This window comes from Scyliorhinus torazame, chromosome 7 (genome assembly GCF_047496885.1).
Source record: "Scyliorhinus torazame isolate Kashiwa2021f chromosome 7, sScyTor2.1, whole genome shotgun sequence".
Classification (NCBI taxonomy): Eukaryota; Metazoa; Chordata; class Chondrichthyes; order Carcharhiniformes; family Scyliorhinidae; genus Scyliorhinus; species Scyliorhinus torazame.
Window position 1 is genome coordinate 198,706,901 of NC_092713.1, and position 15,909 is coordinate 198,722,809.

Genomic DNA, 15,909 nt, shown 5'->3' on the forward strand with positions numbered 1-15,909 from the left:
CACGGCCGCGTGCAGACCCGACCTGCCAGATAGTGACCCCAGCACACCCCCTCACCGCCCCCCACCAGTTCCCCCAGCCCTCGTCGAAGCCCCCCGGCCAACAGCACAACACCCCCCCAGATTGTGGCGGTGCTGGACACAGTCCACAGCCGCCACGATGGGTTCACGAAAACTGAGAGCACGTGTCCCGCCCCATCGGGAACTCGGCCCATCGGGTGTGGAGCATCGGAGGAAGACCTTCAGGCAGTCCCAATGGTGCGGCATATTCCTCGATGATGCCGTTTTGGAGGGGGCGGAACATCCAAAAAGTGCCGCCCCCGATTCAGTCGTAAACAAGGATTCTCCGCCCGATCGCCGATTACGATATCGGCATCAGGCAATGGAGAATCCTGCCCAGAATCTTTTTACAGAGCGTTCAGACTTCATGGGAGAATATTAACTTACCTGGCCACCAAGAGTTGGGAGAGGTTGGTGGAGGGCAGTCAACGCAGGAAATCCAAAAGTTGATGTTCCTCCACTTGAGTTTTAGCGGATTGCATGTGGCTTTACCAATGTTCCTTGTCCGAAATGAGCCTGATGGTCAGACTTGGCCTTCAGTCAGTTGGACATCTCTCTGGAAAAGGTCACAGGACCATACTATGATAGGAATGTATGGGAAAAATTATCCCAGTGTTTTGCGGGCCAATCTTCAGTGGGTGTAGTATCTAATCTGCAGGAGCGGGTCTAAGCCTAAATTCTGGGGAGGTGGGAGGAGTACAATCCCAGTCTCTTGGAGTACAAATGCCTTGGTGGAGGTGGGAAGAAATCAAAGGCATTTCGTGGTGAGGGAATTTTAAGGCCTTGTGAGAGGTTTCAGGAAATCAGCCAGTCAGAGTCCAATTTAAAATAATGCATGCAAATAGGGCATGCAGCCTGTTTGTATTTTTAAAGGCCACCCACTCCTTAAAGATTTGTCATCAACACCTCCATGAAAACTGGAAATGGGAGGTTGGGGTCAGGATTGAAACTTAGGAAATTTTGGCACCCCCACCTGACCCAAAACGTTTGGAGTTAGAATTTCGCCCCCACCACCCACCCAACCTGCCACCCACCAAAGTATTTTGTATAATAGGAACCAGTAAGTGGTTTGCACCAATCAGAACTTCACGATAAACTGAGTGCAAAGGACCAAACTAACAAAGTGGAACTGAACCACCTCATCTAATGCTTAATAAGGATATTGTGAATGTCAGTCCATGGATATCTATGTCGCAGTCATTATAACAGATTACAAATATCAATTAAATAGGCTAAAGAAAGATTAGAATTCTGAAACGTGTGGATGAAAGTGAATTGCCAAATATATATTGCGATGATACAGTAAAGAACTGTAGAACGGCATAGATAGGTTATCAGAACTGCCAGAAAGTTATAGGCCTGGATAATGTAGAGAAATGTGAAGTAATTCATTTTGGAAGTGGGTAGGCAAAGAAATAACCCTTTAAATGTAAGGATACAGACTGAGTATAGGAGCATTTGGACCTAGTTGTGGAGATGAAGACTTTTATTTACCTGCGGGATGTGGATGTTGCTACTGAGGCCAGATTTATTGCCATTCTTTAATTGCCCTTGAAGAAGTGATGGTGAGCCACCACCTTGAACTGCTGCAATTAATTTGCTAAGGGTATTCTCACAGTGCTGTGAGGGTGATAGATCCAGGGTTTTGACCCAGCAACTATGAAAGAATGCAACATATTTCCAAATCAGAGGGTGCGTGATTTGGAAAGGTACTTGGGAGATGATGATGTTCATGTTGCCCTTGTCCTTTCAGGTGATAGAATTTGCAGGTTGGGAGATGCTGCTGAAGAATCCTTGTCTAAATGCAGCTGTGCATCTTGAGAATGGTGCTCAATGCAGCCACAGTCCACTTTTGTGGAGGGAGAATTTATGTCTGGCCAATCACAGTAGACCGTTTTGTTCTGGATGGTGTTCAGCTTCTTGAGTATTCGGGAATTCATTCAGGCAAGTTGAGAGTATTTCATCTTGACTTGTGCCTTGTACATAGTGGATGAGCTTTAGGAGTCAAGAGGTGTATCATTTGCTTCGGAATAATCAGCCTCAGACCTGCTCTCGTGCAGCATTTATATTGCAGGTCCGGTTAACTTTCTGATTAATGGTATTAATGTGGTGGATTCAACTATTGTAGTTTTATTAAATGGTAATCTGATTGAATTGTCACTCCATCAGACATTGTAGCCCATTAATGGACATGTGACAAGTGGAAGAATGGAATCAAACGCGAATCATAGAATCCCTACAGTGCAGAAGGTGCCATTCGACCCACCGAGTCTGCACCGACCCTCTGAAAGAGCGCTCTACCTAGGCCCACCCATCGTTTGGACACTCAGGGAAAATTTTACAATGGCCATTCTACCTAACCTGCACATCTTTGGACTAGATAGCTCATTTGGACCAGATGGCTGATTTGGAGAGGATTTCAGTGCAGTCTACTTTTGTATCATTAAATGACTATTATTTTGTGATTAGCAATTTCAGATTGGCTGTGCATTTGTTTGACATTTTCTTGAATTTACCATTCCACCGATAGTATTACTTGTACTATGTAAATTCATGTAAACATGGATAGTTTTTTCTGACAGAGATAAGGACTTGACAAAAAGCAAGTTCTACAGCTGTAAAATCTATAGGTTTGTTCGGAAATGAGTCAAGATCAGGCTAACTCATTTCAGTAACATCAAAGAAATGAGCACTTGGGCCATGTCGTATGGTCTTATGGTAATGCCTGTATTATGTACAAACTATCTCACTCACCTTCCTGGAAAGATGCATTTTACTTTCCTTCCTCTTCAATGTAGTTGCAAGACTCAAATCCATACATTCACTTATTCCGTTGCCTTCATATTATTTCTAACTTTCTTCCTTCGAGTATAAACATTTCCCTGTACTTCTCTTCTTCTAGGAAAAGATGGTAGATAAGCACTGACCAGGAGGACCATGCAACTCCTGGCCTTGTTTTAAAGAGTTAAAACTCCTACTTGAAGAGAAGCTGCTGAGTGAGCGAACGTCTGATCTATCACTCACTCACCAATGCATGCACTGAAATACAAGATGAGCCAATTCTAATATAACTCATTCTGCATGTAAATCAACCCCTCTATTGCCTATCAATATTTTCAAATTTAATTTATTTAGATTTATAACATGGGCAACCTCAGTAATCTACAATAGGCAGCAACATTCAGTTTCACCACCCAAGTCCAGTTCAAATGCATTCAACCCAGAGAACAATGTTGTGACAATGATTGAGGGTGTGTTAGGTAATTCAACAATAACAAGTAAACTGATGATGTTCAAGGAGACAGATTAGTGCAGGAATGTACTGTCTGAAGAGCCAAACTAAATTCTCCATCATCTGGGTAGCCAAGTGATTCAGACCTCACAGGAACTGTTTTAAAAAGGTTATTTTATGATTACAGTTGTATCATAAAGTCAGTGGACACTATGGTTATCAATCTTGAACAGTTAAATAGCACTAAGGAAGAGGCCGCATGCAGTTAATATACAAGGATGCTAAAGACATTGCATTGTACCCTGGATTATGTGACAACTCCAAATAACTTTTTGTTGGAGACTTAGGCCCACCATCACATAACATGCTCTCTTCTCTTGTTTATAGGTGCTGGCAGATGAGATTGGCAGGAACTTTGTCATTCACATAGGTGCTGTCAGTTGTGCTGTTCCATACCCCAAATTTCTCATCATCTCCTTCCACTGCATACACAACAGAAAACAGACATAACCAGATAATTGTGGCATCTTTGAATATGATGCAGTGAATAGCATCCACCTCAACACCCAGTTCAAAAAGGTAGAACCACCTCAGTCCCAAGTAACTCTAACTGGCAATCTGAATAGTCTCTTCAGGTACTGGGGAAACTACATAGAAACAGTTGTCAATTATATCCCAGAGCACATAAATTACAATTACACTAAAGGAAAGTATGGTGATACACAAAGGAAGGAACACAAAAAGTACAGTGTACTTAGTTTATACTTATAGACAGTAGTCTCATAAAAGCTTATGTTCCTTCATGGACTCCCAGATGTGGTTGGGCAGTTTTAAATAGATACAAAATCGGCACAGCTGATTTCCTATTGCACATCCAACCATCAATTTTCACTAAAGTAGTGATCCTTTGATGGTTATTTAAATCCCAGTGATTAATTTGAAGTTGCCCCATTCGTAGTTAAAATACACTTCTCCAAACCTTAAAATGGTCTTGTCAAAGCACCACAACAACAAATAAATAAATGTTAGTAAAGCTTTGCTTTTAATTTCGATCAAATAAATTAGAACTGTAGGCACAATGCACAAAATTGCTATCTGCTACCCAAGTATCAAAGCAACTGGCAGCTCCAATAAATAGAGTAAGGCTGGATACCCTGAGCAAGTAATAAACATAGGTGAATCAAACATTACAGACTATACAACCTAAAATCTAAAGTATCACAATTATTCCTAGTATCAAGTTGTTTCTGACTCATTTTCTTTGGGCATGGTTAGTATTTCATTGTAGTCCTTTGCCAGTGACTCTTTGCAGTTCAGGTATGCTTCATTCAATCGTATCATTGATTCCACGACAGAGGGGTCTGTACGTAGGGTAACCATGTCATAGGTCATACAAGTTGCTTGCACTAGAAAATTTTAACAAATAATTTAATTAGAAAAAGATGAAAAGAGAACCCTCACCTAATAATACAGCTTCCTTAACTTCTGCAACATAAATTATAATTATTGTTGCACACTTCACAGTAATGTTTACAATCTTCATTTCCTTGAGCATAATTATAAAAGATCACAAACCATTGTTTTTCTTAGCATTGATTTATTTGTGCAGATATCAATAATTTTCTAACTTAGTTATTTTTCTTCCTCTTCAGATCCTTGCTACACCCCAAGGTCTGCACAACATGCATGCTTTTAAGACTGCACAAGAGTGAAACTGTCTATTCTTATGGTGATGGTCAGGGATATCATTTGGTTATGTGCCAGATTCAGTGCTGAAAATTCTTGGATGTGGATTGTGATAAGATTTATTAGCCTGTTCATTTTGCAATTTTTCAACAAGTCTTGGCATGCAGCAAAGATCTCTGGAGGGGTCTCCAGGTATTGGAGATGGAAACGGAGTTCATTTTGTTTTGATACCACAATAGCAGACGTGAAAATGAAGACATAGGTATTTGAAGAAATCCAGTTTCTTGAAGCATGTTATGTCTTTACAAGTGTGCAAGGAATCTTCAAAGAATTTTGTAATATTTTAAGGGAAGAATGTTCCAAACTGCTTTCTAAAATTTACATCAAGGGGCAACAGAATTTCAACTGCTGTGTGTCCATATTTAATGATATTCTCTTTACCAAAAACAAGGGCAGCATGGTGGCACAGTGGTTAGCACTGCTGCCACACAGCTCCAGGGTCCCAGTTTCAATTCCGGCCTCGGGTGACTGTGTGTGGAGTTTGCACTTTCTCCCTATGTCTGCGTGGGTTTCCTCCGGGTGCTCCAGATTCCTCCCACTGTCCAAAGAAGTGCGGATTAGGTGGATTGGCCATGCTAAATTGTCCCTTAGTGTCCAAAAAGGTTAGGTGGGGTTACAAGGTTAGGGTGGAGGCGTGGGCTTAAGTGGGGTGCTCTTTCCAAAGGACCGGTGCAGACTTGATAGGCCGAATGGCTTCTTTCTGCTCTGTGAATTCTATGATTTGAAGGCTGAGAAAAGATATAGGGCAGAATTTAGTGTTGGTACAAGAATCCTGCCCACCAGTTGCAGAACAGGTGGAAATCCCACATTGTTTCACCCCATGAGGCTTGGAGCTACTATAGGGGAATCAGGTACATACCTGGACAACTTCAGGCCTCCCAGGATATCAAACACCTAATTGGCGGAAATTACACCCCATTGGCTTGCAGCTCTCCAGTACTGGCAAAATCTGGGAGCGATTGCCACTCCTGGTACTACATTGAGGATTGCCAGATAGAGGTGAGTGTAGATGGGATGGAGATTGCAGGGAGGGGGTTATCTGCGAGGCAGATCAGAAGATTACACAGGTGAGTGTAGATGGGTTGGAGATTGCAGGGAGGGGGTTATCTGCGAGGCAGATCAGAAGATTGTACAGGTGAGTGTAGATGGGATGGAGATTGCAGGGAGGGGGGCTATCTGCGAGGCAGGTCAGAAGATTACACAGGGGGGTGGGGTCCAGCAGGCTCCCCAATGTTGTGTCCTTTGATCGGACATAGAGTGCATGGGAAAGAGGAATTAACCCAGGAGAAGGAGAACGTTACTGAGTGGGGATAAAGGGGTCTTTTCCAGGATGGCAGCTGGTGACTAGTGGTGTGCCTCAGGGGCCGGTGCTGGGACCACAACTTTTCACAATATGCATTAATGATCTGAAATGAAATGAAATGAAAATCGCTTATTGTCACAAGTAGGCTTCAAATGAAGTTACTGGGAAAAGCCCCTAGTCGCCACATTCCGGCGCCTGTTCAGGGAGGCTCGTACGGGATTTGAACCGTGCTGCTGGCCTGCCTTTGTGTGAGGTTACGCACTTTGGAAGGAGAAATGGAGGCATAGACTATTTTCTAAATGGGAAGATGCATAGGAAATCAGAAGCACAAAGGGACTTGGGAGTCCTTGTTCACGATTCTCTTAAGGTTAACGTGCAGGTTCAGTCGGCAGTTAGGAAGGCAAATGCAATTTAAGCATTCATGTCGAAAGGGCTAGAATACAAGACCAGGGATGTACTTCTGAGGCTCTGGTCAGACCCCATTTGGAGTATTGTGAGCAGTTTTGGGCCCGGTATCTAAGGAAGGATGTGCTGGTCTTGGAAGGGTCCAGAGGAAGTTCACAAGAATGATCCCTGGAATGAAGAATTTGTCGTATGAGGACTCTGGGCCTCCCTCCCACCTGATCAACGGTTCCCCCCACTTCCGAACTCACCTCTGGCAGGGGAGGGATGGAGATTTTATTAAATTCTGTCCATAATCTAGATTTTGCTACAAACAAGTGGTTATTCACTGCTTGACCTAAGAGGGATTTTTGGTGCAGGTATATTTTTGACTTTTTTCTCTTTGCAGATGCTTCAAGGAAATTCTGAGATTTACTGTAACTGGAAGGGGTTCCAGTTGCTCAATATCCAGATGGGATTCGACTATACTCAGCACAGCATGCAGATCAGTGTCCATTATCCTGTTTGCATTGTATGGTGGTCCACTGTACCAATTGTATTTGAGCCATAACAAGAATCCAAAAGATAACTACTAGGCATCCACGGCTTGCCACTCACAACCTGGCTCATCATCCAGGAAGACATGGGGCCTGATTCTCCCCAAAAATTTCTAAATTCACTTGTGGCGAGTTCCCCACTGCTATTCAATGACACTTCGGGCTGGATTCTCAGATTCTGCGGCTGTGTCTGCAGGATCCGCCTGGTCTTATAACCAAAAAGTCGGAGCCGCCCCCGCACAGATGCTCTGCCCGGTGGGGGGATAGTAGCCGCGCCACGTAGCTTTACCTGCCGATACGGACGCAGAATTACCGGATCCATGGCCGTGCATACTCACGGCGGCGGCTGCGCCGTACAACATGGCGCCCACCACGAGCGGACTCTACTTGCCAAAAACTGCCCCCTTGTAACCCCATCGCCACCCTCCACCAGTCCCCCCAGCCCCTGCTGAAGCCACCCCTGCCAGCGGAACTGCTCCTCCACCCCCCCCACCCCCCCGACTGTGGCGGCGCTGGATACAGTCCGCAGCCGCCACACGAGGTCCCCGAAAAGTGAGAGGACACGTGCCCCACGCCACCGGGGATTCGGCCCATCGGGGGGCGGAGCATTGGGGGAGATCCTCAAGTTACGTCCTGAGGTCATCCCGACGGCGTGGCGGGTACTCCTCGAGTATGCCGTTTTTGAGGGGGCGGAGCATCGGAAAAACAGCACTGCCCCCGATTCTGGCGTAAAAATGGATTCTCCGGTAGTTTGCCGAACGCGATTTTGGCGTCGCCGATCGGAGAATCCTGCCCTTACTCACATTTTTGGGCCCTGTGGAGTTCCTAACCGGTTTGGCCCACATTTGGAGCACGATTCTCCGGAAAGATTTCTAAGGGAGCAATTCTTCGGAAACATTTCTACGGGCGCAATCTTCTGGCCTCATTATACTCACACTCAAGCATAACTAGGCCAGTGAATAGCGGGAAAAGCCATAAACGGAACCGCGCCAGGCGCCAAACCGTTGGCAATGCAACCGGCCTGCTCCCGTTGGCAAATTCGGAACCTTGCCGTAGCAAGGCGAGAAACCAATTATCACCACTTAAGCTCCATTTCCATACAATCAACGAGAGCCACCTGTCACCAACGGGCCTCCTGTCATTAACCAGCTCCCCAGCAAGTGCTCACACCGGTGTCGATCAGTACTCCTTTTTAAAAACGTGAACCTGAAGGAAGGGATACCGTGGGGAGCTGAGGGGGGAGGAACAATCTTTGCCTGCAGGGAAGCTGGCCTAGCCACCCTCAGAGGGTGTGGCGGACCCTCCGCAGGGGTGGTAGCCCACCATGGGAGGGTGGGGGGGGGGAGACGCTGGGGGGACAATCGCTCGTGGCACCACCGTGCCAACCCTTGAATCCCAACCTCATTCTGGGGGTAAACCCTGTCCCTGCCCGTCTGCCGCACTGATCACCCATAATCCCCACCGACTGCTGAGGCCTCTGGCCACGCAGCTGAAGGCAATTGCTAATAGGGAATTGGCAATCGTGGTTAAGTGAGCACGTGACACATGCCAAGTGGGTTCCCGTGGGTAGGCAGCCATATAGCTTGTGGGAGCCATTGCCAAGCATACCAATCACACCTCGATGCCTGGACACTGTGTGGGAGTCAACAACACACTCGCAGCAGCCAACATCCGAACACCCAGGGGATGGGACAAAGCTCCCGAGACACGACCACGGTTCGAGGCTGGGTGAGCACCATGGGGTGGGGGTTGCCTGGAGAGACAGGCAAAGGGTCCGGGTGTCAGCCCGCATGGCGGAAGAAAGTGACAGAGGCATCATAAAGCTTTGCAAAAAGTTGTTTAATGTGCTGTTCAATACCCCATTTCTGAGAGTGCCGTCCCCCCAGCCCCCAATCCCACCCCCTCCCGACCCCCTACCTAACCCCACCCCCCGACCCCAGTGCCCTCAGTGATGCTCAATGTGCCTGGCCCTCCTAACTCTCCAACTATGTCTGGGTGTGTCCCCAGGATGCAATTTGACGTGGACGCAGACAGCTGCTTACCTCGGCCCGTGGCCTTCGATGCCTCTTGGGGATCTGGAGCCGGAGGGCCCCGGCACGCTTGTTGACGGCACATGCACAGCCGTGCCGCCCTGTCCCGTGTGCTGACCCCAAGCCATGGCCTCATTAGGGAATGGGACACGGGAGTGTTGTGGCCACTGTCGCCGCCCCATGGGATGGGCCCGGGTTGGCACTCAGCGCCCCCTCCTCCCGGTCGGTGCCGATAAGGCCCTGGCGTTCACCTTGGGACGGGCAGCTGTTTTGAGCCCGGCTGCTCCTGCATCATCTGGTACTGCCAGCCCTGGTGGTTCCCCATAGTTCACACCAACATGCTGATGCCCTTGGCGTGCTCCTCAGTGACTGTGGCACATCCCCAGGTGATCGGGTCATGCTCTGCAGTGCATCAGCCATGCCCTCTCCGACTGGGACAAGCTCCGAAGCGCTTCGGTCATTCCCAACTGAGAACAGGACAAATCCTGCAGAACCTCCTCAAGGTCGGCCTAGTACTGGGTGACATCCCCCAGTGAGGCAGACATACTGCCGATACCCTCAGCCATGGCAGTCACCGACTGCACAACACCTTGGACACCTTCACTCATGGTGCCGACGTCATGCACCTGGCTTTCCACTGCGGTCGCCACCCTAGCAGCCCCATCTAGCTCTGTTCCAGAGACTCAACATCAGGCTGGGACCCAGTTGGGTCCAGGGACCCAGCAAACCTCCAACTGGATGCAATACTGAAACAAAAGTCACCTCAAATTGAGATTCTAGAGTCTGAGATCACATCCAACTATATAGGCAGGCACCCAGTGCCAGTAGCACTGAAAGTGACTGTCGGCCTCAATTGTTATGCTTCAGGTTCCTTCCAAGGTCCTATTGGCCATGTGAAATGTGTCACAATCCGTAGCACAATCCTGCATATAGCTTGTGACAGACACATTCTTCAGGAGGGTCAACTCCTTTAAACATTTCAAAACAGATGAGGGTAGCCAGGCAGAGTGTGCAATTAGCCTTCAAGGGCACATGAATATGTGCCAGCTTTAGCTCACAGCTTTATACCCTCAAACACCATCATAAACATTGATTCAAGTTGTAAAGGAGCTTCATTATTCACCATTGCAGAGCAAAGAAGGTAATTCACCCATTGGTACTGCACCAAGGTCCTTTGTATGACGTCCCCAGCTGCTGACTAATGCTACCACCTCGGTCCAAGTTTTCTTGATCAGATGTGGAGGCTTCATCCTGCCGTCAGGTGCAGCAGTGTCTCCTGGTGATCAGTCATTGCCTGGATGAGTGCACAGGCAGTCACCAGAGAAGCCAGGGGTGGCTTGGCTCTAGGCACTTCAAAGCCTTCTTCCATGACTTGCAGCTCCAGATGACATTGCATTATTCCTTGGCTATGTTCCTCATTTGTTTCAATCTTGAAGGAAAAAATTAAATCCCAAGGCCCAGAGCACCCCCACCCCCCACCCCCACCCCACCCCAACTACATCACCATGGCAGTCGGTCTTGGGACGGAGTGGAGCTCACATCCGCTTCCAGGCCCGGTTATCGCACATGCAGAAGTATTTCTTTCTTTATATTGCTGTGCTTCACATTTTTAACTTCGAGCACCATGTTGCTTTGCGTTTTATCACCTCTGGAAACTGCAGAAATATCCTCTGGAGAACCTAGATAAATTCCAGCAGGTTAAGACTAATTGGTAGATTTTACTGCTTGTTATCTTGGCCACATTACATAAAGCTCACCTACATTTCAATTCAAAGATACACCCGCACAGTTATGGGAAGTTAGGACTCAACCATGAGAATAATTTAAGACAGCGAAGCTAAAAATAATCACGGCGCCGAGAACCCGTATTCGGTCCTGGCCCCAGGTCACTGTCTGTGTGGAGTTTTCACATTCTCCCAGTGTCTGCGTGTGTCTCACTCCTACTATCCAAAGATGTGCAGGTGGATTGGCCATGCTAATTTGCCCCTTAATCGGAAGAAAACTAATTGGGTACTCGAAATTTATTTAAAGAAAGCTAAAGATAATTAAGAATAAGGTTACAAAATGTTACAGAAGTGTTCTCCAGTATTCTGGTTGAAATGTTATGATCAGTGAATCATTGTGGTGTGTTTCATGTTTCATAATGTCACTCTTCAACAAGAAATCTACATGAAATAATTAGAGCAAGCCCCAGAGCGTCACCAACTATGTCACTAAAGAACCATAGGGTCCAGCTGCAGTACTCTGCCAGTCAACTGCACTTATATTTCTTGAAGACATGCAAATGAAATTAACTGCGTACACATCAAGTGCTAAAATTTATAAAAAATGAGGACCAGTTTTCTGGTGCGGCAAGCCCCCACCGGGAGCGGGATTCTCCGTCTCGCCAGTCGGCCATTGGGGTTTCCCATTGTGGGCAGCCTCACACCGTCAGGAAATCCCCGGGCGTGAGTGCGCTGCCGGCGCAACAGAGAATCCCGCCAGCGGACAATGCAGCCTGTGCTGTCCCTCTGACTTTAGTGCCTGACAGCATGTTGGTGTTCTTTCTGAACAGAGTGTGTGTGCTGTACAATTCTCCGGACAAAATACTGTGTGATTAATGTCAGTGGGCATACTCTCAGTAGGAGCGATTTTGAGCCCGCACTAGCTGTCAGTGAGAAACACATATTCACCGGACACCGCCATCATTTATGACATAAACGTGACCTTGCCAGCAGCACCTCAGAGAGGGATATCGGAGGTGAGCACTCAGGCAGCCATGATCCCCAACAGGGTAGTTGGGGAAAGGTGACTCTCGAGGGTCCAGGCTTCTCATCCTGGTGGAGTTGAGAGGGACCACTGTGGGGATTTGCCAATGTGAAAGGGGTATGAGACTTAGTGGAGAGGCATTTACTAAGGGGGAAGCGCATGGATGGAGGTCGCAGAGGATGGATGGCTGAGGGTCAGTGTCAGGAATACTCGCCGCTCACTTTGGTATTCTCTTTATTCAGTGCATGATTCTAGAGAATCATGGAATCTGTTGAATTGGCTTTTCTACTCACAGAGATAGAGCAGCAGCAGAGACAGCAATGTGATGCTGCATGAGGCCAGGGCCAATGCCCTGAAAAGGAGGGGGAAGTTGGGCCCGTAGCAGATCAGGGAGCAGCACCATTGATGGTGGGGCCTCGTAGGAGACACTACTGGCATAGGGTGTTCCAAAGTCAGACATTCTACCTGCAGATGTCAGAGCTTCAGTGCTAGAGAAGACTGTGTCTGTCCCAGGGACAGTGGACCACCTGTGTCACGTCCTATAGGAGCTGCTATCACATGGAATGGGAGGATACCCACACCCGTGGCCCTTAAAGTTACCGCCGCTCTGAACTTCTCTGCGAGCGGGATTGGAATGATAGCCCTTCAGGCTTGCCAGACCCTCTCCATTGCCACCTGTCCTGCAGCCTCCGGCTGGTCCTCAGGTTCCTCCGCGGCCTCGTCCTCCAGTCCCTGCTGGTCCGGCGCCGCCTCATCATCCTCACCCTCCTACTCGGAGGTGGCCACATGTTCCTCACCACCAACCTCCAGCACGTCGCCACGCTGCTGTGCGAGGTTGTGGAGGGCACAGCAGACCACCACAAAGCAGGCGACCCTCCGGGCAGTGTGCTGCGGTGCACCACTGGAGTGGTCGAGGCATCGGAACCGCATCCTGAGGAGTCAGATGCACCGCTCAATCACATCCCGGGCGGCCACACGGGCCTAGTTATACCGGGTCTCCGCTTCGGTTACCGACTTCCATAACAGCGTCATTAGCCAGGCCCTCAGCATGTACCAGTTATCCACCAAGAGCCAGCCGCCCATCCTGGGGTGCTCCTCGAAGAGGCCAGGGATGACCGACTGCCCAAAGATGTAGCTATCGTGCACCCTCCATGGGAAGTGGGCACACACGTACATTATCTTCATCTGGTGGTCGCACACGAGCTGTATGTTCAGGGAGTGGAACCCCTTTCTGTGAACAAAAGGCACCCCCAGATGGCCCAGTGAGCGCAGGGCAACATGCGTGGCATCTATTACCCCCTGGACAACCCGGCAATGGTGGAGAAACATGCTGCCCGGCCATCTTGTTGGGCTTGGTTCATATCAAAGATGATGTGGTTTTGCGCTCGGTCTTACAGGGCATCCATGACCTGTCAGATGCACCTGTGGGCTGTGGCCTGTGAGATACCACACAGGTCCCCGCTGGAGCCATGGAATGATCCCGAGGTGCAAAGGTTCAGAGTTGCGGAGACGGCGGCGGCAGCAGTGTCAAGAGATGCTTGAGGGGGCAACCCACGTGCCGGGCCCTGTCCCACACCCTGAGGACCCGACCGCCCATCAGGCCAGGGAGGGGCCCAGAGGGGAGTCCCGTGACGACCTATGGTGTACAGACATTGCTGGTCATTTGAACAGACCTTAACGGCTACCGGGAGCGGGCGTCCTCCTCCTCCACGTGGTGCCAGGTCCGCACTGTCTTCTTGTTGAGGCGGGGCCTCCTGCGGCATGCGCTGTCTGACATCTAGTCAAACGACCAGCAATGCCTGTACACCATAGGCCATCGCGGGCTCCCCTTCCGGGTGTGGGGCAGGGTCCGGCACATGGGTTGCTGCTTCAAGCATCTGCTGACACTGCTGCTACCGCCATCTCTGGTGTCTGGCCGCCCGACTTAGCAGCAGCACCACTTGGGCAAGTACTGCGTCCAATATCCCTGTCATAGTGTTCAATATCTGTAAGGAATTGGGAAAGAGTGTTAGACTGACAAACAGCTGTGGCTCCTACCCCAGGATCCTCCATTCCCCCATTGATCACCCCCTCCCCACAACCCAGAACATCCTGCCCATGCACACCTGGCCGCAGCTGGCTCCCCCTCACCGGACCCCAGACCCAGTACCCTGGATACCCACTCACATCACTGGACTGGATGATGGACCCCTCGCTGTGACACTCACCCACCCTCTGGCCGTGGACTTGTCCCCGGAGCTGTGTTCCATCCCCTGGGTGTTCGGGTGTTGGCTGCTGCGTGTGTGGTGTTGCCTCTCGCAGTGTTCAAGCACAGTGTCCAGGCATCATGGTTTGAGGCAATGACTCCCACATGCTACATGGCCCGCCCACCCATAAGAATCCACGTGGGTTGTGTGAAGTGCTCACTTAACCACAATTAGCCAATTCCCTATTAGCAATAGCCTTCAGCCGCACGACTAGAGGCCTCGGCAGTCGGAGGAGGAGGGGTGTGTGTTATGGGTGTTCGGTGGAGAGACAGGCAGGGACAAGGCTTGCCCCCGGAAGGGGTAAACACGATCCAAGGTTTGTATGGTGGTGCCGCGAGCGGCTGTCCCCACCGGTTGCGCCCTCCCCCCCCCCAGTAGCACACCCCTGCCGAGGATGCCCCATTCCTAGCCGAGCGTCTCCCATCCCCCAGCGACCACTGGGTTGGCAAGTCCAGCGCCCCTGGGCTCTTTGCCTGTGAGCAAAGATGGTTACTCACCTCCTCAGCTCCCCACAGAAGCCCTTCCGCCAAGTTCATGTTGTTTAAAAGGAGCACTAATCGGCGCCAGCCTTACCATTTGCTGTGGAGGCCGATGAATGACGGGAGGCCGTATGATATGGGGTGGCTCCCAATAATTGTATATAAATGGGGCTCAAGTGGTGATATTTTGTTTCTCGCCACGCGATGGTGAGATCCCGATTTCGCTTATGGGAGCGGGCCGGTTGCATTGCAAACTGTGTGGAGCCTGGCACAGTTTTCATTTTCTGCCTCTCCCGCTATTCACTGGCCTCGTTTCACCGGAGAGCGAGCATAACGAGGCTGGAGAATTGCGCCCATGAAATTAAGATAAAGACAGAAAAAAAAGTGCTGACTTCGAAGAAGACTAAAATGGTGGTTGTCACACAAATGCTTCCTTCTGTTGAAAGATGTCAAGAGGACAGGGAAAGAAGTTGGGGGAAATGCAAAGGATAGCAAGAAGGAAAATTATAGATTTTAAAAATACACCGGTTCAAGACAGCAGAGAAATGGGTGAGTGACAAAATAAATTTGTCCATGAACTAATCAGCTATAAATGATACACAGAATATTTTCCAGGAGCTTTGTAACTGACTGTAGCCATGGTATGAGTTACCACATGCACAGTAGATGTATCCTTTTGTTACTGTAATACATACAGTTGTAAAATAAAAGTACAAAGTGTGGGTATACTGCTGCAGTTCTTGATTTCCATCACTTGGTGGTGCTATTGCTAAACTTAAGATTGGAATACATTTTCTAGTTCAAACTAGTGCTGCTTTGCAGAAATAAATAACTTCCACTTGCACATCCTTACGATCTCCAAAACAATTCACAACTTATTAATTATTTTTTAAAGCTGTCATTGTTATGTGGGGAAAACAATGCAGCTAATTTGCTTGATGCAAGGTTCAACAATCAGTAAATAAGATGATCAGTTCATCAGTTTGAGGTGTCTGCTGCTCACAAATGTTGCTTAAGACATCAGATCGCAATTGTGGAGCAACAGTGTGCAACTTTGTTCTACTGAGTCGCATTGATAAGCAGAACGAGACTAGGAAGAAGACCAAACATAATCCACTTTCTCATCAGGA

At 48.7% G+C, this 15,909-nt stretch overlaps 1 protein-coding gene across 2 annotated transcripts in view; it reads right to left on the bottom strand.

Annotated features, from left to right (window-relative positions):
- Positions 1–15,909, bottom strand: part of syce3 (synaptonemal complex central element protein 3) — a 53,150-nt gene that overhangs the window by 10,307 nt on the left and 26,934 nt on the right. The window contains exon 3 of one of the 2 annotated variants that reach the window (XM_072512955.1): positions 4,332–4,695. The exons of the other annotated variant lie outside the window; for it this stretch is intronic. Coding sequence (XP_072369056.1) covers positions 4,526–4,695 — 170 coding nt within the window. The 3' untranslated portion in view covers positions 4,332–4,525. Of the gene's footprint in view, positions 1–4,331; positions 4,696–15,909 lie in introns of those variants that run through there. 2 annotated transcript variants of the gene reach the window in all.